We start from the raw sequence: 27311 nt of genomic DNA, 5'->3' as shown, positions 1-27311 counted from the left end.
TGCATAGGAGCAGTATTATAGTAGTTATATTCTTGTACATAGGGGCAGTATTATAGTAGTTATATTCTTGTGCATAGGAGCAGTATTATAGTAGTTACATTGTTGCACATTGTTACGGATTTTACATAAGATACAGGTAACTTGACATCTAACACTCTGGATAAATAAACCTCTATAACAGATGTATTGCTGGTTTGTAGTTTGCGGTGTTCACTCTTTCTGGCAGGGAATGGGCAGATTATCAGTATTGTGTCGGTGTTGTCACAGAAGTGGAATCTGGAAGCCGACAGTCTGGAGCTCTGACGCCCTGTAGCAGAGGACTTTACTGGTGGATGGTGGCCCCCTGTATAGTATCTGCTTCCTTCTATTAAGTTACTCCTATATCTATGGAGAGGTTGTGATAGTGACACATTTACCCCTAGAACAGGCGGTATTGTTGTTCGGAACCCAGGTGTCCGGTGGGTCGTTATTAATTACCCCTGGTGTCCCTTTTGTTAATTATGGTTCCTATTTGCTAATATCAAATGGAGGTTGTGAAAATGAGGATCTGTGTAGTTACACATCACAATAGTTTTTGGGGGCCTTTTAAGTAGGGTGTGAACTTCATAACATTACAAGTGTCCATTTTAACCCTTTCTCGGTTGTTTTTTCTGGGGTTTTTTTTTTCTTCGCAGCTCCTGGATGAGCTGCCCATGATCTACAGCTGCAGCGTGTTCGTCTACTGTCTGTAAGTTACACATCATGTATTATAGGGGTGTATTTTTGAAAAGTAGATCAGTGCTGGTGTAATTACACTTTAACCCCTGTAGATGCTGCAGTCTACCCCAACCTCGGCATCTAAGCGATTAGACGGATCGGGATACTAGAGAAGTTGCTGAAAGTTTTGTCAACAGGCGGCCTGTCTGGCAGGACTTTTAATAGCAGTTTAAGATGACAATACAGAAGTATATAGCAGGTGAAATAAGTATTGAAGACGTCACCAATTTTCTAAGTAAATGTATTTCTAAAGGTGCTGGTGACATGAAATTCTCCCCAAAATTCGGTAACAACACGTCCAATCCACGCAGGCAAAGAAATCACCATAGATGTCCATAAATTGTGTGATAATGAGAGATGACACAGTAAAAAAAAAAAGTATTGAAAACCTGCAGAAAGAGCAGAGCAAAAAGCCATGGAAAATCTTAACACCAGCTGAAATCTACCAGGAATTAGTAAGCAATCCTGCCACTTAGTGACAAATATATTATCAACTGGTTCATCTGATGGGCTATAGAAAGGTGTCTCATTACCAAGATGCCACACAAGAAACATCTCATGATGGGTAACAGCAGTAAGCTGTCTCAAGACCTTTACAACCTTATTGTTGCAAAACATACTGATGTCATTGGTTACAGAAGGATTTCTAAGCTACTGAAGGTTCCAGTGAGCACTGCTAAGGCCATAGCCAGGTGCTCCCTGAAAGATTTGACAGAAGTGAACAGAATTATCAGAAGAGTTATCCAAGAACCACAGACCGCCTGTGGAGAGCTACCGAAAGACATGTAATCAGCAGGTACAGTTGTTTCAAAGAAAAAAAATAAGTTGTGCATGGGCTGTATGCACGCTCACCATGCAAGCTTGATTGCTGAGCAAAAAGCATGTTGAAGCTCACTTAGTTTGCAGAATATTTAGGCAAGCCTGTGAAATACTGGGAGAATAAGACTGATCAGATGAGATAAAAATTGAACTCTTTGGATGCCATAATACACACCATGTTTGAAGGCCAAAAGGCACCGCATATCACCCCAAAAATACCATACCCACAGTGAAGTTTGTAGAAGGGAACATCAGGGAGGTGGGCTGTTTTTCAGCATACAGCACTAGCAAACGTCATATAATTGAAGGAAGGATGAATGGACAAATGTACTAAGAGATTCTTGATAAAAATCTGCTGCCATCTACCAGGATGATGGCGATTTCAGCAAGATCATGATCCTAAACAAACAGCCAATTGATTTTAGAGAGAGAGTGAGAAAATAAAGCTGCTAGAATGGCTGAGCCGATCACTGGCCTTGAATCCGATAGAAAATCTATGGAACGAACTAAAGCTCAGAGTTCAAAGAAAAGGAGCCCATGGAAGCTGCAGGAAGGTGTGTGGAAGAATAGCCCCAAATCGCACCTGAGCAATGCCTGCGACTAGTTTCTCCATTTAGGAGGAGTCTCTAAACTTCATCACTTACAAAGACTTTTGTACGACGTATTTAAAAATTTTCAGTAACAGTGTTCAATACTTTTTCCTGAGTCATTTCTTATTATTGAGCATACACTACCGTTCCAAAGTTTAGGGTCACCCAGACAGTTTTGTGTTTTCCACGAAAACTCATACTTTTATGAATCCAATGAGTTGCCAAATGCATTGAAAATTTAGTCCAGACATTGACAAGGTTCGAAAAAAAGATTATTTTAAATAATAATTTTCTCCTTCAATCTTTGCTCCCTCTGCAGCAATTCCAGCATTCCAGACCTTTAGCATTCTAGCAGTTAATTTGCTGAGGTAATCTGGAGAAATTTCCCCCCATGCTTCCAGAAGCCCCTCCTACAAGTTGGTTTGGCTCGATGGGCACTTTTTGGCACCATACGGTCAAGCTGCTCAATGGGGTTGAGATCTGGTGACTGCGCTGGCCACTCCATTACAGATAGATACCAGCTGCCTGCTTCTTCCCTAAATAGTTCTTGCATAATTTGGAGGTGTGCTTTGGGTCATTGTCCTGTTGTAGGATGAAATTGGCTCCAATCAAGCGCTGTCCGCAGGGTATGGCATGGCGAGTGATAGCCTTCCTTATTCAAAATCCCTTTTACCTTGTACAAATCTCCCACTTTACCAGCACCAAAGCAACCCCAGACCATCACATTACCTCCACCATGCTTGACAGAAGGCGTCACACTCTTCCAGCATCTTTTCAGTTGTTTTGCGTCTTACAAATGTTCTTCTGTGTGATCCAAACACCTCAAACTTGGATTTGTCTGTCCATAACACTTTTTTTCCAATCTTCCTCTGACCAATGTCTGTGTTCTTTTGCCCATATTAATCTTTTCCTTTTATTAGCCAGTCTCAGCTATGGCTTTTTCTTTGCCACTCTGCCCTGAAGGCCAGCATCCCAAAGTCGCCTCTTCACTGTAGACGTTGACACTGGCGTTTTGCATGTTCTATTTAATGAAGCTGCCAGTTGAGGACCTGTGAGGCATCGATTTCTCAAACTACAGACTCTAATGTACTTGTCTTGTTGCTCAGTTGTGCAGCGGGGCCTCCCACTTCTCTTTCTACTCTGGTTAGAGCCTGTTTGTGCTCTCCTCTGAAGGGAGTAGTACACACAGTTGTAGGAAATCTTCAGCTTTTTTGCACTTTCTCACATGGAATAGCCTTCATTTCTAAGAACAAGAATAAACTGTCGAATTTCACATGAAAGTTTTTTTTTTTTTTTTCTGGCCGTTTTGAGAGTTTAATGGAACCAACAAATGTAATGCTCCAGATTCTCAACTAGCTCAAAGGAAGGTCAGGCTTATAGGTTCTCTAATCAGCCAAACTGTTTTCAGCTGTGCTAACATACTTGCACAAGGGTTTTCAAGGGTATTCTAACCATCCATTGACCTTCTTACAGAGTTAGCAAACACAAAATACCATAAGAACACTTGAGTGATGGTTACTGGAAATGGGCCTCTATACACCTCTGAAGATATTGTATTAGAAACCAGACACTTGCAGCTACAATAGTCATTTAGCACATTAACAATGTATAGAGTGTAACAGGTATATGAGTGCGATTAAGCTTCCTAGACTAGGTGAGGAGGATAGAGAATGGATGGATAGGCCGATGGCGGCGGAGGAACTGAGGGTGGCACTGGCGGATATGGCGGGTAATAAGGCCCCGGGGGCGGATGGCATTCCGGTAGAGGTGTACAAAACTTTTAATGAAGAAATAATAACTAAATTGGAGAAGGTATTTAATGAGTCGTTGGAGAGGGGAATATTACCTACATCTATGAGAGAGGCCATTGTTGTGGTCATTCCTAAAGCTGATAAGGATCCGCTGAATCCGGAGTCCTACAGACCAATCTCACTCCTTACAGCGGATATAAAGATTTTGGCGAAGGCCTTGGCCAACAGACTAACCCATGTGATTGATAAAGTAATTCACCCAGATCAATCTGGATTTATGCCCAACAAATCTACAGCAATCAATTTAAGGACACTGTATTTAAATATGCAAATTCCAGCCGAAAATGCTGGAAAGAGAGTGGTGGTGTCTTTGGATGCCCATAAGGCCTTTGATTGTGTAGAATGGAATTACTTGTGGTCGGTTCTGTTGTGCCTTGGGTTCGGGCCGAAGTTTATATCTTGGGTGGGGTTGCTATACTCCTCTCCAATGGCAAAAATTAGAGTAAATAATAAATTATCTGATAGTTTCTCATTGCATAGGGGTACAAGGCAGGGGTGCCCATTGTCTCCGTTGCTGTTTGCCCTGGCTGTGGAACCCTTGGCCGCTAAAATAAGGGAGGCACGAGAGATAAAAGGATTTGTCTATGGAATGAAGGAGGAGAAGGTGTCTCTGTATGCCGACGATATTTTGTTATTTTTGGGGGACTCGGGGGAGAATCTGGATAACGCGGTGGCATTAATTGAGGAATTTGGGGAATTCTGTGGACTCAAAATAAATTGGGACAAATCGTGCATTATGCCCATTGATGAGGTAGAAAGGGGTACTGAGGAGGTGGAAATGTCAGCAAAATTGAAGGTAGTTTCGAAATTTAAATATTTCGGGATACAAATCACCCTTCCTCTGACGAGGTTTGAAGAACTTAATCTAAGCCCTCTGCTACAAAAAACACGTACCAAAATTTCAGCGTGGCACAAACTCCATCTCTCTGTAATTTGTAAGAGTGAACCTTTTGAAGATGATTGTGATGCCGCAGCTGTTATATGTGCTGCATAATTCTCCAATTCGGATTCCGCAGAGTAGGTTCCATAAAATCAAATCGCTGTTTGACGAACTAATATGGGGGGGTGGGGAAACCCAAGGTTTAAACAAGAAACTTTGCAGAGGCCAAAGGCGGAAGGGGGCTTGGCGCTCCCTAACCCTTGGGTATATTTTTTTATCAGCACAATGCCAGCATATTGGAGGATGGGGGGAGGAGATGGGAAAGGGGCAATCGCCCAGTAGTTTGAGATATTTGATGGGAAAATGGCCTCTGGGTGAGAGTTTGGAAGGGGGGCAATTTTTGAAACTGGGTTCTCGGTTTCCTACTGTTCTCCTAATTCATAAGGTATGGGAAAAAGTTAAACAGATTAGGGGTGTCACAGGCCTTGCCAAATACTCACCTATATGGGATAATATGAATTTACAAGAATTTAAGCAAATGGAAGGATTTGGGCCATGGAGAGAGGCAGGAATTAGAAAGATGGGTCAAGGGGGACTTAAGTCATTTGTGGAGTTACAAACAGAATTCCAGTTATCACATTTAAATTTATATCATTATAAAAGAATTCGGCATGCCTATCGGTTCTGGATCAGGGAGGATCCTCCGACTAGACGAGACTTTCTAACGCAGGCGGATCATATAAATTTTATTGGAAAAAAGTATCTATACTAAGAGAAATAAACTCAATGTATTTCAAAAGATTTGGCAGCCATGGATAGAATGGGATTAGAATTGTGGGGAGGATGCATAATGTTATAGGTGAGGTTCATACTATACAATTGTATTTGAATTGGGGAAGGAATATCGGATGGGAAATGAGAAAGGCATTAAGGGGTCTCGAAGGGGGGGGGGGGGAGTTATGTTCATAAAATATATGATTATCTGTGAATAACAGCTTGATGTCATTTGTTATTGATTTTCCTTAATAAAAATTTATCTGATTAAAAAAAAAAAAACAATGTATAGAGTGTATTTCTGAATCGTTTAATGTTGGCTTCATTGGAAAAAAACTGAGACATTTTCTTATTTTGGAAAGAAAAGCAAAGTGACCCTAAACTTTAGAACAGTAGTGTAGTTATGGTCATCTATGGTTTGATTGCTTTGCTTGTGTGGATTGGATGGGTTGATTCTGACATCTGGCGAGGATTTCAGGTCTTTAGAAATAGATTTACTTAGAAAATTGACGTGTTCAATACTTATTTCACCCTTGGGGATTTGTGTGCTTAGATAACTTTGACCAAGATTTCAGACCCTAATAAGTCTGTTGTAGATTGTTCACCACCATCGTTAGGAAAGGCCAGGTGATGCAAATTTTGCAGCTTCATAAAAACCCAGCCTTCTGTAACCTTGTGCCGAAAAACAGCAGCCATGTGTTCTCCTAAGCAGCTGCCTATGTCTCTGAAAATGGAGGCCCACAAAGCAGGAGCAGGCTGTAAGAAGATGGCAAAGCTTTCTCAAGTTGCCCTTTCCTTTGTTCCAAATGTAATTAAGAAATTGCAGTTACCAGGAACAGTGGAGGTCAAGATAAGATCTGGAAGACCAAGACAAATTTCAGTGAGAGCTGCTCGTAGGTTTGCTAGAGAAGCAAATTAGAACCATCTGCTAAAGATTGATCAGACTCTGGAGTTGTGGTACATTGTTCTACTGTTCAATACACCTGCACAAATATGGCCTTCATGGAAGAGTCATCAGAAGAAAACCTCTCCTGTGTCCTCACAATAATATTCAGCGTCAGAAGTATGCAAAAAAAACATCTAAAAAAACCTTATGCATTTTGGAAACGAGTCCTGTGGACCAATGAGGTTAGAATAGAACTCTTTGGCCACAATGATCACCGGTATGTTTGGAGAAAAAGAGCACAGAATTTCAGGAAAAGAACATCTCGCCTACCATTAAGCATGGGGGTGGATCAATCATGCTTTGGGGTTGTGTTGCAGCCAGAGGCACCGGGAATATTTAATGGATAGAGGGAAGAATGGATTCAATGACATTTCAACAAATTCTTGATGCAAACATAACACCAAAAAAAAAAAAGCTGAATGTTAAGAGGAAGAGGATGGCTTCCACAAATGGATAATGATCCTAAACGCACGTCAAAATCCACAATAGATGACCTCAAAAGGCGCAAGCTGAAGGTTGTATAATGGCCCTCACAGTCCCCTGATCTGAACATTTATTGTAAATCTGTGACTAGACCTCAAAATAGCAGAGGATGGGAGACGACCGAGGAATTATCCAAGGAAGAATGGCGGAAAATCCCTCAAACCAAAACTGAAGGACACTTGTCTGGCTGAAAAAGGTGGAAATGTGTCCCCTTTAGCTTTAGGCCTTTCACAATAATATGCGTAATTTGGACCAGGCAATGCCCAAACTATTACATGGTTGCCAATGTGTTATATATTAAGTTGAGTAGTGCTATTAAATAATTCAACTTATCCTATAAAGTGTTCGGCAGGGAGAAAGCCGAGAATCTGTAATGCTGGTCCCATTTCTGACCCCATAAGAGCTGGTCCCATTTCTTCTGTGCTTTGCTGCCATCTAGTGGTCAAATTATGTAAGTGTTCATCTGCAATTGCAAGTTTTCATCAAGTCGCTCCTCGGTCATCCGTGGTCCGTTGTGGTGATCCGGACTCTTGCAGTATTACTTTTTATCATCAGGGGGCAGTATCTGCCCCTCCACTCCCTTCGGAACAGTCTGTATCTTGCATTCTGTGACTTTCTGCTTTGTTTTCTCTTTTTCAGATATGAATGTTTCAAGTTCAGAAACTCGTATAATTATTTGCTGCTCGTCCTCTTAATACTTTTCAGTGTAATAGTAACTACGGTAAGTGTGGGGATTGTTGTACACCCATGGGGGAGGGTGAAAGGGGTGTGGATTGTTACAGGCCATGTTATAGAAGGCCAATGCATAGTCAGTAATTGCCTATGTTGTGTTCGTGCTGTGTATAATATGTTGTAACTCCATGTAATGCATCACTCATCTTGTCCTTGTGCACCATTCACCTCAAGAGCTGCATTCCTATTCTGTTCTCTGCAGTAACATACCGTACACGTGAATGATGCAGTGTGCAGATGGCGCCCTCTAGTGGTGATGCAGTGTGTGCAGATGGCGCCCTCTAGTGGTGATGCAGTGTGTACAGATGGCGCCCTCTAGTGGTGATGCAGTGTGCAGATGGCGCCCTCTAGTGGTGATGCAGTGTGCAGATGGCGCCCTCTAGTGGCACATGGCATGAACTGCACTGATTAAAGCAGAGGTAGTCGGGATAAAGGGTTTTCATTGGGTCCTCATACAGTTACATTAATGTGCTGCTATGTGTAGCTGACCTGAGCTCTGCTACATGTGTGTAGTATAATCCTGGGATGACATCTAATGCCTGACCCTTCAGCAATAATGTCCGTTTTTTTTTTTGTTTTTTTTTCTTTCTATGTCAGGTTTACTTACTATGGAAGGAGCCAGTGTTCCATCAGGTAGGATTTCTGATCATATCTGTAAAAAAATAATAATAAAAACCGGCATTTCATGCAGTGGTGAACTTGTACTGATGCATGGCAGCCAATCTGGGTAAGCAGAGCTGCAGTATAAAGCATGGCGGGGGAGACTGCAGTAGCCACAGCCTCTGATGAGACTAGGTAGGTTACCGACTATCCCTGACTTCAGTTGCTATTACTTCTGAGAGGCATGCCATGATTGTGCCCTAATGGAGTAGAACTGTAGTGTAAAGCATGGTGGAGAGTGAGTAGTAGCCTGTGCCCATGATAAGACAAGATGTCTGTTTCCTAATACCACAAACGTCAATAGAGAATTCGGCTAAGAAGCTGTCACTGATCCTGACCGCACCCTAATGGAGCAGAACTGTAGTGTAAAGCATGGTGGAGAGACAGCGTCAAGCTCCGATGGAGCCGCTTGTCATATGTTTGCCTGATAAGAACAGCAAACCCTGGAGGAAATGACTGCCGGATATAGATTATTCCGCATTACAAAGACCTATACAAAAAAGGCTAAAACCCCCAGCGACCTCTTAGTTCTCACAGCTGAGTGTTTGCAGCAATGCATCTCATTCACTGACAGCAAGCAGACCTCCTGAAAATGGTAAGGGACTTTCAAAAAGAAAAAAAAAATTGACCAAAAACTCCAGATCAGACCTATCTCTGGCTGCAGCAGGAGCCTCCCCCCACTACTGGTATGCCAAGTCCATCCCCTCCCTGTTATTGTGATGTCGTGGGATCGGCCGCATGAAATGACTTCCTTTTTGTCTTCTCCCTCCGCAGGTGATGTACGGAGTGCTGGTGGGCTTCCTTGTCCTCCGGTCTGTGTATATAGTTACATGGTGAGGCCTGACCCCCGATCTGACACTTTATATGTTGTTGTGTTTTCTTTTTTTTTTTTATCTCCTTAATCATACTGACCTGGATAATCAACTCACTAGGTCACTTCTGCCACACCATACACATGTGATAATCACACTTCACCCCCTCCAAAAAATAAAATTAAAAAAAGGCAGATATATATCTATAATATGACGCTGGGAGCGTCACTCTGTCCAAAGCCTTTATAGACTGCGCAAGCGACGATAGGTGAGTATGGCATTTTTTTTTTTTTTTTTTTTATATACCGCAGCAGAATACGGGCCATGTACAATGGAGCATCTTATGGGGGCCATAAACCATAATGGAGCAGCGTATGGGGCATATGGATGGGAGAAGCAAATTAAAGAATGGTGGCGCAGGATGGGAGCAGCACATGACAGAACGGGGGCGCAGGATGGGAGCAGCACATGACAGAACGGGGCGCAGGATGGGAGCAGCACATGACAGAACGGGGGCGCAGGATGGGAGCAGCACATGACAGAACGGGGGCGCAGGATGGGAGCAGCACATGACAGAACGGGGCGCAGGATGGGAGCAGCACATGACAGAACGGGGGCGCAGGATGGGAGCAGCACATGACAGAACGGGGGCGCAGGATGGGAGCAGCACATGACAGAACGGGGCGCAGGATGGGAGCAGCACATGACAGAACGGGGGCGCAGGATGGGAGCAGCACATGACAGAACGGGGGCGCAGGATGGGAGCAGCACATGACAGAACGGGGGCGCAGGATGGGAGCAGCACATGACAGAACGGGGGCGCAGGATGGGAGCAGCACATGACAGAACGGGGCGCAGGATGGGAGCAGCACATGACAGAACGGGGGCGCAGGATGGGAGCAGCACATGACAGAACGGGGCGCAGGATGGGAGCAGCACATGACAGAACGGGGGCGCAGGATGGGAGCAGCACATGACAGAACGGGGCGCAGGATGGGAGCAGCACATGGCAGAACGGGGGCGCAGGATGGGAGCAGCACATGACAGAATGGGGGCGCAGGATGGGAGCAGCACATGACAGAACGGGGGCGCAGGATGGGAGCAGCACATGACAGAACGGGGGCGCAGGATGGGAGCAGCACATGACAGAACGGGGGCACAGAATGGAGGCGCAGGATGGGTGCAGCACATGTCAGAATGGGGGCGCAGAAAATAAGAAAAAAAAATATGTATGTCGACTTTTGGGACAAGTGGAGGAAACAAATCAATAAAATTTGCAAAAAAACATTAAAATTGATCATCAGGAAGGGATTAATGGAGCGACCCATTTGCATAACCTGTCACCAATAAAGGACCTATGGTGGTGGGGGATGGGGTGTTGTTGTAGGGGGGAATTGTAGTCCAATCCAATAACAACTGGCCATACTCATTTATTTATTTGTTTTCACATAAAGAAAAGCTTAAAACTTACTTTAATTTACTTTTTTTTTTTTTTTTTTTAAGCCTTCCACACAGCCATAATAACTTAAAGAATGAATTTTAACAGGTTTTTCAGTGTTAACCGTGAGACAAAGTCTATAAACCTCAGTGTAATGTATATGGTAACCCCCCCAAAAAAAGGATATGTTTGTGAAAATGTTTGCCCCCCCTTCCTGATTTCCTATTGTTTTGCGTGTTTGTCACACTTAAATGTTTCCAATCACCAAACAAATGTAGGATAATAAAAAAAAAAAAATTGGAGTCCGGCTCAACAGGACTGGATTTTCCTTTTTTTCTTTTTCAAAAGAAATTACAGTGCATACAAAAGAAAATTGTACATGATTGACATGACCCAGTCAACGTGTTTTGACTGCACCAGCAAGTCCACCTCTGAATGGCTTACGAAAAACAAAATTAAGACTTTGGAGTGGCCTAGTCCATTTCCTGGCCTTAATCCGACTGAGATTCTGTGGCATGACCTTAAAAAGGCGGCTCATGCTCAAAAACCGGAAACCTCCAATGTGGCTGAATTACAACAATTCGGCAAAGATGAGTGGCAAAAATCCTCCAGAGATTTGTAAGAGACTCACTGCCAGTTATCATAAACGCCTGATTGCAGTTGTTGCTGCTAAGGATGGTCCAACCAGTTATTAGGTTTAGGGGGGAATCACATTCTCACACAGGGCCCTGTAGGTTTGGATCTCTTTTTCCCTGAATAATAAAGGCCTTCATTTATAAACTGAAATTTGTTTGTCTAGTATTTAAGTTTGTTTGATGAAAAATATATATATTATATTATATTTTTTAAGGGTTTCAAACTTATTATACTAGAGGGGGGCACAAAAACAAAAACCCCGCAGCAGGACCCTGGCTTAGATGCCACATCAGTAGTCCATGGCCAGTGCACCAGTGTCCTGCAGCCTGCCTCCTACCTGCCGGCGCCTCTTCTGATGTAGAAAGCACGGTGTGACATTATGTGAAGTCAGGACTGTCTATGGAAAGGGGTGCCGAGTATGGCGGTAGGTAGGTGGAAGATCTGGTCTGACGGCCACTGACTAACAATGTGGCCACTGTATCCGTGTCCTGTGACTTTTTGTTTGCCTCTACATTATACCTTTTGCTATGATTGACATATCACTCACATAATGGCAGACAAAGGGTGAAATAAAAATGTAAACTTCAGTGTTCTTTTTCTCTGCGGCTATGCTTGCTTGTCTGTGCTCTCGCTGTTTTTTTTTTTTTTTTTTCCTTCCTTCTTGCCCTTTGCTGACCTCCCCGTGTCTTTTTGCAGGGTGTACCCGTGGCTGAGGGGCCTGGCTTACACCTCGTTAGGAGTGTTTTTAATTGGATTTTTGCTGTGGAACGTGGACAATATTTTCTGCGATACCTGGAGGTAAGGATTTTGTAGGTGGTTGCACAGGATGACGCCTCGCATCGGTCACAAAACGTTTAGCTGACGCGTTTCAACCATTTTCTTGGTCGTCATTATGAATGTGAAGTGTTTCGAGGCTTCTCATCTGGGACAGTACAAACCTGTTCGATGGTTTTTGCTGCAATCAGAAAAGTTTCATGAAGAAAAACATAAAATTTTCCTTTTAATTATTTGTTTTGAAATGATTGCGGAAAAGACAAGGAGGCAGTACTATCTGTGCCTACATCCTTTCCAAGGAGAGTACTGCCTCCCTGTCTCTATCATGTCTCCCTTCTTTACATTGCACTCAGCATGTTCTCCCAGTCTCCCTTTGTGTTTAACGGAGACCTATGATAAACAGGGAGGCAGTACTCTCCTTGTAAATTATGTGGACAGATAGTACTGCTTCTTTCCTTTTACATATGTCACGTAGGCTCAGATAATAATGCTTCCCTGTCTCTCCGTAAATATTGTAGAAATAGATTTTACTGGAAAGTACTCATCTTAGTAAAGTATCTAGACAGAGTACTGCTTCCTTGTCTCTAAATGATATAGGCACAGATAGTACTGCTTCACTATTTATGAGCGATATAGATAATTCTGCCTCTTTCTCTATGATTACTGTAGAGACAGACAAGGAGGCAGTACCATCTGTGCATATATCATTTACATTGGAAGCCAAGGAGGCAGTATTACGTAAATGATCTATGCACAGCTAGTGCTGTCTCCTTGTCTTCTGTAAATTATGAATGTAGAGTTAGTATGGTCTTTGTTTCCCCTTGTAAGATATGAAGGTACAGACAGTATTGTCTTCCTCTGTAAATGTAGAGATGGTGCTTAGTACGGTGTCTTCCATCTACATAAATGATATAGACAAAAATATTACAGCATAGCGGACGTTCTATGTACCGGTAAATGGGGGGGGGGGAAAGTGCTATCTGCCTACATAATCTTCAGGAAGAGAAACGGAGGCAGCATGATCTGTGCTTCCATTATTTTCTGGGTAAAGACTAGGAAACATTCTTATCTGTGCCTACAGGATTTCTGGATAGAGACAGGGAGGCAGTACTATCTGTGTGTAACTGCAGTCCACTACTGCTTCATTGTTATGATGGAGGCACAGATAGTGCTGCTTCCTATCTTTCCGTTCACAGTACATGTGTTCCTAGCTGTGAATGATTTAGTACCACATGCTCTGTCTTTCTGACAGCAGTGTAAGCACAGATAGTACTGCCTCTTCTTTCCTGATCTAGGCGTTCAGTAACGTCTCTTTAGTCTCTGGCATCTGTGTAACTGCTGATCACCCAGATATCACAACGGCGGCGGCTGTTACAGGCGCCGCGCTGCCCGGGTACGTATAGAAGCTGCTTGGGACTGACGTTTCATGCGTGTCCATTGCAGGGATGTCAGACAGAAGATGCCGCCTGTCCTAGGGGCAGTGACGCAGTTTCATGCCTGGTGGCATATACTGACCGGACTGGGCTCCTACCTGCACATCTTGTTTAGGTAATTTATGAGCTTTTTTTTTTTCCTTTAGTTTGTTGGTGATTTTTTTCCTTTTTTCATATGTATCCTTTGTCTATTTTGTGTGTGAGATGTTGTTTTTTTTGTTTTGTTTTTTTATTTTGCCATAACAATGTTTAAATTTCTTGCTTCAATATCTCCTGATTTTTTTTTTTTTTTTTTTGTGTGTGTGTGTATGCACAGCAGTTATGCATGCCAATTCGTCTCCTCGCTTTCACACGGCGGTATTTGAGCACATTCACTCGCTGATGAATTGATGCAGGTTTTTTGTTCACTTTCTGCACCGATAATTAAAGCGCAATATACAATACAGACCAAAAGTTTGGACACACCTTCTCATTTTAAAGATTTTTCTGTATTTTCATGACTATGACAATTGTACATTCACACTGAAGGCATCAAAACTATGAATTAACACATGTGGAATTATATACTTAACAAAAAAGTGTGAAACAACTGAAAATATGTCTTAAATTCTAGGTTCTTCAAAGTAGCCACCTTTTGCTTTGATGACTGCCTTTCACCCTCTTGGCATTCTCTTGATGAGCGTCAAGAGGTAGTCACCGGGAATGGTTTTCACTTCACTGGTGTGCCCTGTCAGGTTTAATAATTGGGATTTCTTGCCTTCTAAATGTTGTTGGGACCATCAGTTGTGTTGTGCAGAAGTCTGGTGGATACACAGATAATAGTTCTACTGAATAGACTGTTAGAATTTGTATTATGGCAAGAAAAAAGCAGCTAAGAAAAGGAAAACAAGTGGCCATGATTACTTTAAGAAATGAAGGTCAGTCAGTCCGAAAAATTGGGCAAACTTTGAAAGCGTCCCCAAGTGCAGTGGCAAAAACCATCAAGCGCTACAAAGAAACTGGCTCACATGAGGACCGCCCCAGGAAAGGAAGACCAAGAGTCACCTCTGCTTCTGAGGATAAGTTTATCCGAGTCACCAGCCTCAGAAATCGCAGGTTAACAGCAGCTCAGATTAGAGACCAGGTCAATGCCACACAGAGTTCTAGCAGCAGACACATCTCTACAACAACTGTTAAGAGGAGACTTTGTGCAGCAGGCCTTCATGGTAAAATAGGTGCTAGGAAACCACTGCTAAGGACAGGGAACAAACAGAAGAGACTTGTTTGGGCTAAAGAACACAAGGAATGGACATTAGACCAGTGGAAATCTGTGCTTTGGTCTGATGAGTCCAAATTTGAGATCTTTGATTCCAACCACCGTGTCTTTGTGCGACGCAGAAAAGGTGAACGGATGGACTCTACATGCCTGGTTCCCACCGTGAAGCATGGAGGAGGAGGTGTGATGGTGTGGGGGGGCTTTGCTGGTGACACTGTTGGGGATTTATTCAAAATTGAAGGCATACTGAACCAGCATGGCTACCACAGCATCTTGCAGCGGCATGCTATTCCATCTCGTTTGCGTTTAGTTGGACCATCATTTATTTTTCAACAGGACAATGACCCCAAACACACCTCCAGGCTGTGTAAGGGCTATTTGACCAAGAAGGTGAGTGATGGGGTGCTATGCCAGACAGACCTGAACCCAATCGAGATGGTTTGGGGTGAGCTGGACCGCAGAGTGAAGGCAAAAGGGCCAACAAGTGCTAAGCATCTCTGGGAACTCCTTCAAGATTGTTGGAAGACCATTCCCGGTGACTACCTAGAAGTCTAAACTAGAAGAAGAGGGGACGGGAAGAAAAACATTAGACTTGAACAAAGAAGATCCAGGAAAACATACTCAGAAGGGAGGTAAGAACATTTCTAAAACAATCCACAGCGAGGAGATTGGAACAAAACAAAATCCTCTAAACTGCATGCTCGCAAACGCCAGAAGCCTGACAAACAAGATGGAAGAACTAGAAGCAGAAATATCTACAGGTAACTTTGACATAGTGGGAATAACCGAGACATGGTTAGATGAAAGCTATGACTGGGCAGTTAACTTACAGGGTTACAGTCTGTTTAGAAAGGATCGTAAAAATCGGAGAGGAGGAGGGGTTTGTCTCTATGTAAAGTCTTGTCTAAAGTCCACTTTAAGGGAGGATATTAGCGAAGGAAATGAGGATGTCGAGTCCATATGGGTCGAAATTCATGGAGGGAAAAATGGTAACAAAATTCTCATTGGGGTCTGTTACAAACCCCCAAATATAACAGAAACCATGGAAAGTCTACTTCTAAAGCAGATAGATGAAGCTGCAACCCATAATGAGGTCCTGGTTATGGGAGACTTTAACTACCCGGATATTAACTGGGAAACAGAAACCTGTGAAACCCATAAAGGCAACAGGTTTCTGCTAATAACCAAGAAAAATTATCTTTCACAATTGGTGCAGAATCCAACCAGAGGAGCAGCACTTTTAGACCTAATACTATCTAATAGACCTGACAGAATAACAAATCTGCAGGTGGTCGGGCATCTAGGAAATAGCGACCACAATATTGTACAGTTTCACCTGTCTTTCACTAGGGGGACTTGTCAGGGAGTCACAAAAACACTGAACTTTAGGAAGGCAAAGTTTGAACAGCTTAGAGATGCCCTTAATCTGGTAGACTGGGACAATATCCTCAGAAATAAGAATACAGATAATAAATGGGAAATGTTTAAGAACATCCTAAATAGGCAGTGTAAGCGGTTTATACCTTGTGGGAATAAAAGGACTAGAAATAGGAAAAACCCAATGTGGCTAAACAAAGAAGTAAGACAGGCAATTAACAGTAAAAAGAAAGCATTTGCACTACTAAAGCAGGATGGCACCATTGAAGCTCTAAAATACTATAGGGAGAAAAATACTTTATCTAAAAAACTAATTAAAGCTGCCAAAAAGGAAACAGAGAAGCACATTGCTAAGGAGAGTAAAACTAATCCCAAACTGTTCTTCAACTATATCAATAGTAAAAGAATAAAAACTGAAAATGTAGGCCCCTTAAAAAATAGTGAGGAAAGAATGGTTGTAGATGACGAGGAAAAAGCTAACATATTAAACACCTTCTTCTCCACGGTATTCACGGTGGAAAATGAAATGCTAGGTGAAATCCCAAGAAACAATGAAAACCCTATATTAAGGGTCACCAATCTAACCCAAGAAGAGGTGCGAAACCGGCTAAATAAGATTAAAATAGATAAATCTCCGGGTCCGGATGGCATACACCCACGAGTACTAAGAGAACTAAGTAATGTAATAGATAAACCATTATTTCTTATTTTTAGGGACTCTATAGCGACAGGGTCTGTTCCGCAGGATTGGCGCATAGCAAATGTGGTGCCAATATTCAAAAAGGGCTCTAAAAGTGAACCTGGAAATTATAGGCCAGTAAGTCTAACCTCTATTGTTGGTAAAATATTTGAAGGGTTTCTGAGGGATGTTATTCTGGATTATCTCAATGAGAATAACTGTTTAACTCCATATCAGCATGGGTTTATGAGAAATCGCTCCTGTCAAACCAATCTAATCAGTTTTTATGAAGAGGTAAGCTATAGGCTGGACCACGGTGAGTCATTGGACGTGGTATATCTCGATTTTTCCAAAGCGTTTGATACCGTGCCGCACAAGAGGTTGGTACACAAAATGAGAATGCTTGGTCTGGGGGAAAATGTGTGTAAATGGGTTAGTAACTGGCTTAGTGATAGAAAGCAGAGGGTGGTTATAAATGGTATAGTCTCTAACTGGGTCGCTGTGACCAGTGGGGTACCGCAGGGGTCAGTATTGGGACCTGTTCTCTTCAACATATTCATTAATGATCTGGTAGAAGGTTTACACAGTAAAATATCGATATTTGCAGATGATACAAAACTATGTAAAGCAGTTAATACAAGAGAAGATAGTATTCTGCTACAGATGGATCTGGATAAGTTGGAAACTTGGGCTGAAAGGTGGCAGATGAGGTTTAACAATGATAAATGTAAGGTTATACACATGGGAAGAGGGAATCAATATCACCATTACACACTGAACGGGAAACCACTGGGTAAATCTGACAGGGAGAAGGACTTGGGGATCCTAGTTAATGATAAACTTACCTGGAGCAGCCAGTGCCAGGCAGCAGCTGCCAAGGCAAACAGGATCATGGGGTGCATTAAAAGAGGTCTGGATACACATGATGAGAGCATTATACTGCCTCTGTACAAATCCCTAGTTAGACCGCACATGGAGTACTGTGTCCAGTTTTGGGCACCGGTGCTCAGGAAGGATATAATGGAACTAGAGAGAGTACAAAGGAGGGCAACAAAATTAATAAAGGGGATGGGAGAACTACAATACCCAGATAGATTAGCGAAATTAGGATTATTTAGTCTAGAAAAAAGACGACTGAGGGGCGATCTAATAACCATGTATAAGTATATAAGGGGACAATACAAATATCTCGCTGAGGATCTGTTTATACCAAGGAAGGTGACGGGCACAAGGGGGCATTCTTTGCGTCTGGAGGAGAGAAGGTTTTTCCACCAACATAGAAGAGGATTCTTTACTGTTAGGGCAGTGAGAATCTGGAATTGCTTGCCTGAGGAGGTGGTGATGGCGAACTCAGTCGAGGAATTCAAGAGAGGCCTGGATGTCTTCCTGGAGCAGAACAATATTGTATCATACAATTATTAGGTTCTGTAGAAGGACGTAGATCTGGGGATTTATTATGATGGAATATAGGCTGAACTGGATGGACAAATGTCTTTTTTCGGCCTTACTAACTATGTTACTATGTTACCTCTTGAAGCTCATCAAGAGAATGCCAAGAGTGTGCAATGCAGTCATCAAAGCAAAAGGTGGCTACTTTGAAGAACCTAGAATATAAGACATAAATTCAGTTGTTTCACACTTTTTTGTTAAGTATATAATTCCACATGTGTTAATCCATAGTTTTGATGACTTCAGTGTGAATGTACAATTTTCATAGTCATGAAAATACAGAAAAATCTTTAAGGCTAGGTTCACATTGCGTTAGTGGGTGTCCGCTAACGGACTCCGTTACATGGCGCAATTGTCGCAATTAACGCTATGTAATGGACCCGTTAGCGCACCCATTGACTGCAATGTGCTAACGCATCGCAAGCGTATGCCATTTTTGGCATGCGTCTGCGATGTGCCGTTAGTTTTGGATGGACCTCGAACGCTGCTTGCAGCGTTCAGGGCAGCGTTCAGGGTCCGTTCCTCGCTAGCGCAGTTCGGGCATCTGCGCTAGCGGGATTGCCGAACGCAATCCCTTTTTGGACATTGCGTTAGCGCAATCCGTTAGCGTATCCGCTAACCGGATTGCACCAACGCAATGTGAACCTAGCCTTAACGAGAAAGTGTCCAAGCATTTGGTTATATATACACACACACACACACACACACACACACACACACACACACACACACACACACACACACACACACACACACACACACATACTCTCTTCCATTTTCCAAGTCCTGTAATGTTTTTATTTGTCCATCGAGACCCTTGGTATTTTTGTGTGCGTTTTTTTGTTTGCCAAGCTTCGTTTTTTACTGACACCATTAGGGGTTACATATGGCTTTAAAAGTCCCATCGTATGTCAGGAAGGGGTTAAAAATTGTTCATTGTGTGGGAACTCTGCAAATTTTCTAATCTGGAGTCTGTAAATTCATCTTGAAAATCTGCAACAAATCCAAAACAGAATGAATACAAAGTTGGAATTTATGAAATAAAATCAGCAACATAATCTGCTGCGGATTTATTGCAGGTTTTGCCACAGATTTATTGCAAATTCCACTGTGGATAAGTGTTTAGTTTTAGAATGAGACAAATGTATCTAATGCTCCGGGTGTGTGACGTGGATCTGCTCTAACTGGATTTTGCATGGTCTCTTTTAGCTTGTATACACGGACTCTTTACCTTAAATATCGGCCCAAGGTGAAGGTAAGTACCTCCTTAATACAGCTAGGCCTGACCACTGATGAGAGTTGTAGTTCTGTTTTACGACAAGCACTGTTTTCAAGGAGCAGTTGATGCCCCTTGGGTGTAAGACATGCCCCGGCTTGGTAAACTTCCACCTAATTATTAGCTAAAGGTGCAGAACGTTTCCTAAAGAGGGATAGAACTTCTAACAAAGTGGTCACATGTTTAGTTAAAGAGCTTGTACAAGATGATTAGAAATAAATAGTGGCCGGGGTTGACCTGCAGTACCACAAACAACCTGCTGGCAGGTGTGGTGCTGGTCATCTGGTAATTCAGTGCTATTGATTCCCGTTTCTGGTCTTCTTCTGAGCAGTTCCTGTACGGGATGTGGCCGGTGATTATGGTGGAATCTTCCAAGAGGCAATGACCGAACGCTAGGAGACGGAAGGACCAAACATTCCAAGGACTCCCGACAGTCTACGCAGCATCTCGGACTACAACTCGACTTATTTCTATATTCCAAGTACCCGCTGAGGGTTCCTGTGCGTGACGGCGCTCCCTATCTACAGAGCCGTGGAATGTGTAACTGCCAACGGAACACGGTTGTCACATCGCCCCATTGGCGACTTAACGGGTGGAGTGACCAACAACTCCCATCATCCTTCCTATTAAACGTGACACTTGAGTAACTTTTACTATATTATTGCCTTGCACTCGCAGAGCATAAGCCTTCTGGGATCAAGTATTACCGCCTCCTCTTCTGACGCGGGAATATTCTTAGCGCACAATCTGTATTATTGGGTCGTCGTGGCGTCCGGGCGACCGCAAAAAACGCGAGGGGTGTGTGGAGGGTCGTCCCGTGAAAAGTAGCACAGGATATAATCTATAGGGGCTCACTGATCATGAAAATAACAGTGTAGCAAGCAAGAGGCGGTAGACTACTGGAGATGAAATTGTTCTGGTGGATTCGGTACCTCTAAAAAGTATTCACTCCCAGGCCATCATCGAATCAGTGTTTTTTAGTCCAGTGCTGAAAAATCCAATCTCAAATTAGTGAGTTGCCAGTTAACGCAAGAATAGGCCAGAGCATAAGTATTCACCCCCCTCCCAGCTTTGAATGTGTTCAGATTGGCCTCCCATTGTCTTTGCAGGTGTAGAAATTTTAGAGTTTCTTTAAGTTCCTGTTTACGGTCGATCCCTTGTGGACTGCAGCAGGTTTTCTACACCCATTTGCTTTTCCTGTCTTGAATCCTTCTGCCTACAAATGATGAAGCTCATCGCCACCATTGCTATTTTTTTATAGCTTTTCATTTATTTTATGCCAAACTTTAATTTTGTAATTTTTTTTTTTTTTTTTTTCTCTCCCCAAAAATTTTTTCCATCCCTTAGTCGCTGCTATGTGCACAGTCTCTCATATCTGTCATGAAGCCTCTCCTCCTGAGGTGTCGGACCCATTGTCTGCCTCTCGCTAGTTTCTTCCTTTAAAAAAATAAAAAATAAAAATCATGCCATTACATGCACTGTGGTTTTCTGTTTTTACATGTACAATACACTAAAAAAAAAAATGGTTGGGGGGCGCTAATACTTTTTATAGGCACATTATATGCAATGTATACCTTGAAACAGTGCCTAACTTATTTTCTTAATAAATTTTGTGCCTATCCTGTTGTTTGTGTGTTTCTTTGTTGTGTTAAGGTTTTTAGGTTGTTTATACTGCTGTATGAAGCTGTTATTACCACAAGAGGGCAGCATCACATTTTCCTCTTAAGTTTTATCTGTTGCCTTTCAATGGTGTGAGCGATAGATAGATAAATAGATAGATATTGAGTGAGATACCGTATGTAATATGTAAATGAGCTGTTAAGATCTCTGGGCCGGACATAGATCTCCCTGAGAATCTGAGAGTCACTGAGAAGAGGAGGCATGAAAAAAGCTATTACGGAGGGAGGCTTTTTGGATTTGTGCTCTCTGGACCCTAGCAGCACCCAAGGGGTTAAGCAAACAGTATGATATTGCTCCCATAACGTGAAACCTCAAATTTAGAGGTAGATACAATTTGGAAATGTTTTACTATACATCTCATAGAATTATATAAATAGGAGAAAAACTGGAGTAACCAATAAATAAGTAAGAAAGTACAAAATTTATTTAAAAAAAAAAAAATGAAAGAAAAACACATAATAAATCAGGACAAGGACATGGAAGTACATACAGTAGTGGGGCACATGGGAGTTCAGAGGTGGTACATCTATCTGATTTACATTTGAATGCTTGTCCATGTGCTAGGTAAGTAGAGCCAAAAATAAGGCACAATAAATAAAGCCCAAGTATTGTATAACAATGCGGGGATCCACAGAAGCAGCAGGAGCTCTATAGCAAGGTGTAAGGCCAAAAAAAAAAAAAAGTCAGGGTAAATCAACATAGATCAAGCCCAGCTGGAGATCCGCAGAGTAAAGGGACTGTATCATAAATTAAGGGCAAAACTTACCAGGCCCAGTGCGCAACACTACTCAGATGGTAATGAGCCCCAAATGATGGCGGCTGACCCCGACGTACGTTTCGTGTCTATACCAGACACTTCCTCAGGGGGTGATGTAAGTGTGAATAGAAGGACCTTATATTGCCATGACAATGGGCCACAGGGTGTATCACATGGTTGTGATCACCCTATGAGAAGCGACGCTGTCGGCGCGTGTGCAGTGCGTCCCCGCAGGTCCTAGCATCCAGACAGAGCGTCAAGCATCACTGAGCATGCGCCGGTGAAAAATTCACCTAGGTCACACACAGGAGGCTGATAAAGACGCCCGACTGAATGCCGGAAGCGGGAGAACAACATCGCGCACGGCCGCATATAAACAAAGGGGAGGTATCTGAACTTACAAAATGTGCCAGAATATTAAATCATGTTGGTACACATAAAATCCATACATATTATCAATATAACAAGGTGGCATATAAATTCTGATATAAAGAGAGGACAGTATACTATATAAATATAATAAAATGATGGCACAATATATTTCTCCGCTTGTTTTTCAGCGCTGGGTTGCACGGCAGAATGTTCATAATAGGGTCCAAAAAAGAGACGAATAACCACATAAAAATAGAACTAAAAATAAAGAGAATACATAGAAAGAGTTCAAACAATAATAACACACAAAAGAACAATCAATGGGGGAATATATGAGCATAAATCAGGAAAAGAAGAGAGACTAATTATTCATAGAAATGAAGCAAAGCTCAAAGACTCATTAAGGCCCTTGGGGGCCACAGTATCCAGCTTAACAATCCACTTTGCCTCTCTTTGGGCCAGGATTGTCTTGTAATTACCCCCTCTAATACCTAGATGAATAATGTCTATCCCCCTGATTTTCAACGTTTTGGCATCAGAATTGTGTTTTGCCCTAAAGTGGCGGGGGATAGTTTTTAATTGGAGGGGGTCGACCACTGTCCCATCCCACAACAACAGTACATCATCCATTGATGGTTCTTTTGTGTGTGGTTTTATTATTATTGTTTTAACTCTTTCTATGTATTCTCTTTATTTTTAGTTCTATTTTTATGTGGTTATTCGTCTCTTTTTTGGACCCTATTATGAACATTCTGCCGTGCAACCCAGCACTGAAAAACAAGCGGAGAAATATATTGTGCCATCATTTTATTATATTTACAGTGGGGCAAAAAAGTATTTAGTCAGTCAGCAATAGTGCAAGTTCCACCACTTAAAAAGATGAGAGGCGTCTGTAATTTACATCATAGGTAGACCTCAACTATGGGAGACAAACTGAGAAAAAAAAATCCAGAAAATCACATTGTCTGTTTTTTTATCATTTTATTTGCATATTATGGTGGAAAATAAGTATTTGGTCAGAAACAAACAAACAAGATTTCTGGCTCTCACAGACCTGTAACTTCTTCTTTAAGAGTCTCCTCTTTCCTCCACTCATTACCTGTAGTAATGGCACCTGTTTAAACTTGTTATCAGTATAAAAAGACACCTGTGCACACCCTCAAACAGTCTGACTCCAAACTCCACTATGGTGAAGACCAAAGAGCTGTCAAAGGACACCAGAAACAAAATTGTAGCCCTGCACCAGGCTGGGAAGACTGAATCTGCAATAGCCAACCAGCTTGGAGTGAAGAAATCAACAGTGGGAGCAATAATTAGAAAATGGAAGACATACAAGACCACTGATAATCTCCCTCGATCTGCGGCTCCACGCAAAATCCCACCCCGTGGGGTCAGAATGATCACAAGAACGGTGAGCAAAAATCCCAGAACCACGCGGGGGGACCTAGTGAATGAACTGCAGAGAGCTGGGACCAATGTAACAAGGCCTACCATAAGTAACACACTACGCCACCATGGACTCAGATCCTGCAGTGCCAGACGTGTCCCACTGCTTAAGCCAGTACATGTCCGGGCCCGTCTGAAGTTTGCTAGAGAGCATTTGGATGGTCCAGAGGAGTTTTGGGAGAATGTCCTATGGTCTGATGAAGCCAAACTGGAACTGTTTGGTAGAAACACAACTTGTCGTGTTTGGAGGCAAAAAAGAATACTGAGTTGCATCCATCAAACACCATACCTACTGTAAAGCATGGTGGTGGAAACATCATGCTTTGGGGCTGTTTCTCTGCAAAGGGGCCAGGACGACTGATCCGGGTACATGAAAGAATGAATGGGGCCATGTATCGTGAGATTTTGAGTGCAAACCTCCTTCCATCAGCAAGGGCATTGAAGATGAAACGTGGCTGGGTCTTTCAACATGACAATGATCCAAAGCACACCGCCAGGGCAACGAAGGAGTGGCTTCGTAAGACGCATTTCAAGGTCCTGGAGTGGCCTAGCCAGTCTCCAGATCTCAACCCTATAGGAAACCTTTGGAGGGAGTTGAAAGTCCGTGTTGCCAAGCGAAAAGCCAAAAACATCACTGCTCTAGAGGAGATCTGCATGGAGGAATGGGCCAACATACCAACAACAGTGTGTGGCAACCTTGTGAAGACTTACAGAAAACGTTTGACCTCTGTCATTGCCAACAAAGGATATATTACAAAGTATTGAGATGAAATTTTGTTTCTGACCAAATACTTATTTTCCACCATAATATGCAAATAAAATGTTAAAAAAACAGACAATGTGATTTTCTGGATTTTTTTTTTCTCAGTTTGTCTCCCATAGTTGAGGTCTACCTATGATGTAAATTACAGACGCCTCTCATCTTTTTAAGTGGTGGAACTTGCACTATTGCTGACTGACTAAATACTTTTTTGCCCCACTGTATATAGTATACTGTCCTCTCTTTATATCAGAATTTGTATGCCACCTTATTATATTGATAATATGTATGGATTTTATGTGTACCAACATGATTTGACATTCTGGCACATTTTGTAAGTTCAGATACCTCCCCTTTGTTTATATGCGGCCGTGCGCGCTGTTGTCCCCCGCTTCCGGCATTCAGTCAGGCGTCTTTATCAGCCTCCTGTGTGTGACCTAGGTGAATTTTTCACCGGCGCATGCGCATTGATGCCTGACAATCTGTCTGGATGCTAGGACCTGCGGGGGCGCACTGCACACGCGCCGACAGCGTCGCTTCTCATAGGGTGATCACAACCATGTGATACACCCTGTACCCTGTGACCCATTGTCATGGCAATATAAGGTCCTTCTATTCACACTTACATCACACCACCTGAGGAAGTGTCTGGTATAGACACGAAACGTATAGATCCAGGAAAACATACTCAGAAGGGAGGTAAGAACATTTCTAAAACAATCCACAGCGAGGAGATTGGAACAAAACAAAATCCTCTAAACTGCATGCTCGCAAACGCCAGAAGCCTGACAAACAAGATGGAAGAACTAGAAGCAGAAATATCTACAGGTAACTTTGACATAGTGGGAATAACCGAGACATGGTTAGATGAAAGCTATGACTGGGCAGTTAACTTACAGGGTTACAGTCTGTTTAGAAAGGATCGTAAAAATCGGAGAGGAGGAGGGGTTTGTCTCTATGTAAAGTCTTGTCTAAAGTCCACTTTAAGGGAGGATATTAGCGAAGGAAATGAGGATGTCGAGTCCATATGGGTCGAAATTCATGGAGGGAAAAATGGCAACAAAATTCTCATTGGGGTCTGTTACAAACCCCCAAATATAACAGAAACCATGGAAAGTCTACTTCTAAAGCAGATAGATGAAGCTGCAACCCATAATGAGGTCCTGGTTATGGGGGACTTTAACTACCCGGATATTAACTGGGAAACAGAAACCTGTGAAACCCATAAAGGCAACAGGTTTCTGCTAATAACCAAGAAAAATTATCTTTCACAATTGGTGCAGAATCCAACCAGAGGAGCAGCACTTTTAGACCTAATACTATCTAATAGACCTGACAGAATAACAAATCTGCAGGTGGTCGGGCATCTAGGAAATAGCGACCACAATATTGTACAGTTTCACCTGTCTTTCACTAGGGGACTTGTCAGGGAGTCACAAAAACACTGAACTTTAGGAAGGCAAAGTTTGAACAGCTTAGAGATGCCCTTAATCTGGTAGACTGGGACAATATCCTCAGAAATAAGAATACAGATAATAAATGGGAAATGTTTAAGAACATCCTAAATAGGCAGTGTAAGCGGTTTATACCTTGTGGGAATAAAAGGACCAGAAATAGGAAAAACCCAATGTGGCTAAACAAAGAAGTAAGACAGGCAATTAACAGTAAAAAGAAAGCATTTGCACTACTAAAGAAGGATGGCACCCATTGAAGCTCTAAAAAACTATAGGGAGAAAAATACTTTATCTAAAAAACTAATTAAAGCTGCCAAAAAGGAAACAGAGAAGCACATTGCTAAGGAGAGTAAAACTAATCCCAAACTGTTCTTCAACTATATCAATAGTAAAAGAATAAAAACTGAAAATGTAGGCCCCTTAAAAAATAGTGAGGAAAGAATGGTTGTAGATGACGAGGAAAAAGCTAACATATTAAACACCTTCTTCTCCACGGTATTCACGGTGGAAAATGAAATGCTAGGTGAAATCCCAAGAAACAATGAAAACCCTATATTAAGGGTCACCAATCTAACCCAAGAAGAGGTGCGAAACCGGCTAAATAAGATTAAAATAGATAAATCTCCGGGTCCGGATGGCATACACCCACGAGTACTAAGGGAACTAAGTAATGTAATAGATAAACCATTATTTCTTATTTTTAGGGACTCTATAGCGACAGGGTCTGTTCCGCAGGACTGGCGCATAGCAAATGTGGTGCCAATATTCAAAAAGGGCTCTAAAAGTGAACCTGGAAATTATAGGCCAGTAAGTCTAACCTCTATTGTTGGTAAAATATTTGAAGGGTTTCTGAGGGATGTTATTCTGGATTATCTCAATGAGAATAACTGTTTAACTCCATATCAGCATGGGTTTATGAGAAATCGCTCCTGTCAAACCAATCTAATCAGTTTTTATGAAGATGTAAGCTATAGGCTGGACCACGGTGAGTCATTGGATGTGGTATATCTCGATTTTTCCAAAGCGTTTGATACCGTGCCGCACAAGAGGTTGGTACACAAAATGAGAATGCTTGGTCTGGGGGAAAATGTGTGTAAATGGGTTAGTAACTGGCTTAGTGATAGAAAGCAGAGGGTGGTTATAAATGGTATAGTCTCTAACTGGGTCGCTGTGACCAGTGGGGTACCGCAGGGTCGGTATTGGGACCTGTTCTCTTCAACATATTCATTAATGATCTGGTAGAAGGTTTACACAGTAAAATA

The 27311-nt window shown here is 42.3% G+C and overlaps 1 protein-coding gene across 2 annotated transcripts in view; it reads left to right on the top strand.

Moving 5' to 3' along the window:
- ACER3 (alkaline ceramidase 3) overlaps positions 1-21199 on the top strand; it is a 193844-nt gene extending 172645 nt beyond the window's left edge. For both annotated transcript variants that reach the window (XM_069759376.1, XM_069759375.1), the window contains exons 4-11: positions 675-727; positions 7699-7780; positions 8389-8424; positions 9226-9284; positions 12034-12135; positions 13555-13659; positions 19514-19559; positions 19912-21199. In XM_069759376.1, coding sequence (XP_069615477.1) covers positions 675-727; positions 7699-7780; positions 8389-8424; positions 9226-9284; positions 12034-12135; positions 13555-13659; positions 19514-19559; positions 19912-19965 — 537 coding nt within the window. In that variant the 3' untranslated portion in view covers positions 19966-21199. The remainder of the gene's footprint in view (positions 1-674; positions 728-7698; positions 7781-8388; positions 8425-9225; positions 9285-12033; positions 12136-13554; positions 13660-19513; positions 19560-19911) is intronic.
- The last annotated feature ends 6112 nt before the right edge of the window (positions 21200-27311 follow it).

This window comes from Ranitomeya imitator, chromosome 3 (genome assembly GCF_032444005.1).
Source record: "Ranitomeya imitator isolate aRanImi1 chromosome 3, aRanImi1.pri, whole genome shotgun sequence".
Classification (NCBI taxonomy): Eukaryota; Metazoa; Chordata; class Amphibia; order Anura; family Dendrobatidae; genus Ranitomeya; species Ranitomeya imitator.
This window is presented reverse-complemented; position numbering and strand designations above follow the sequence as displayed.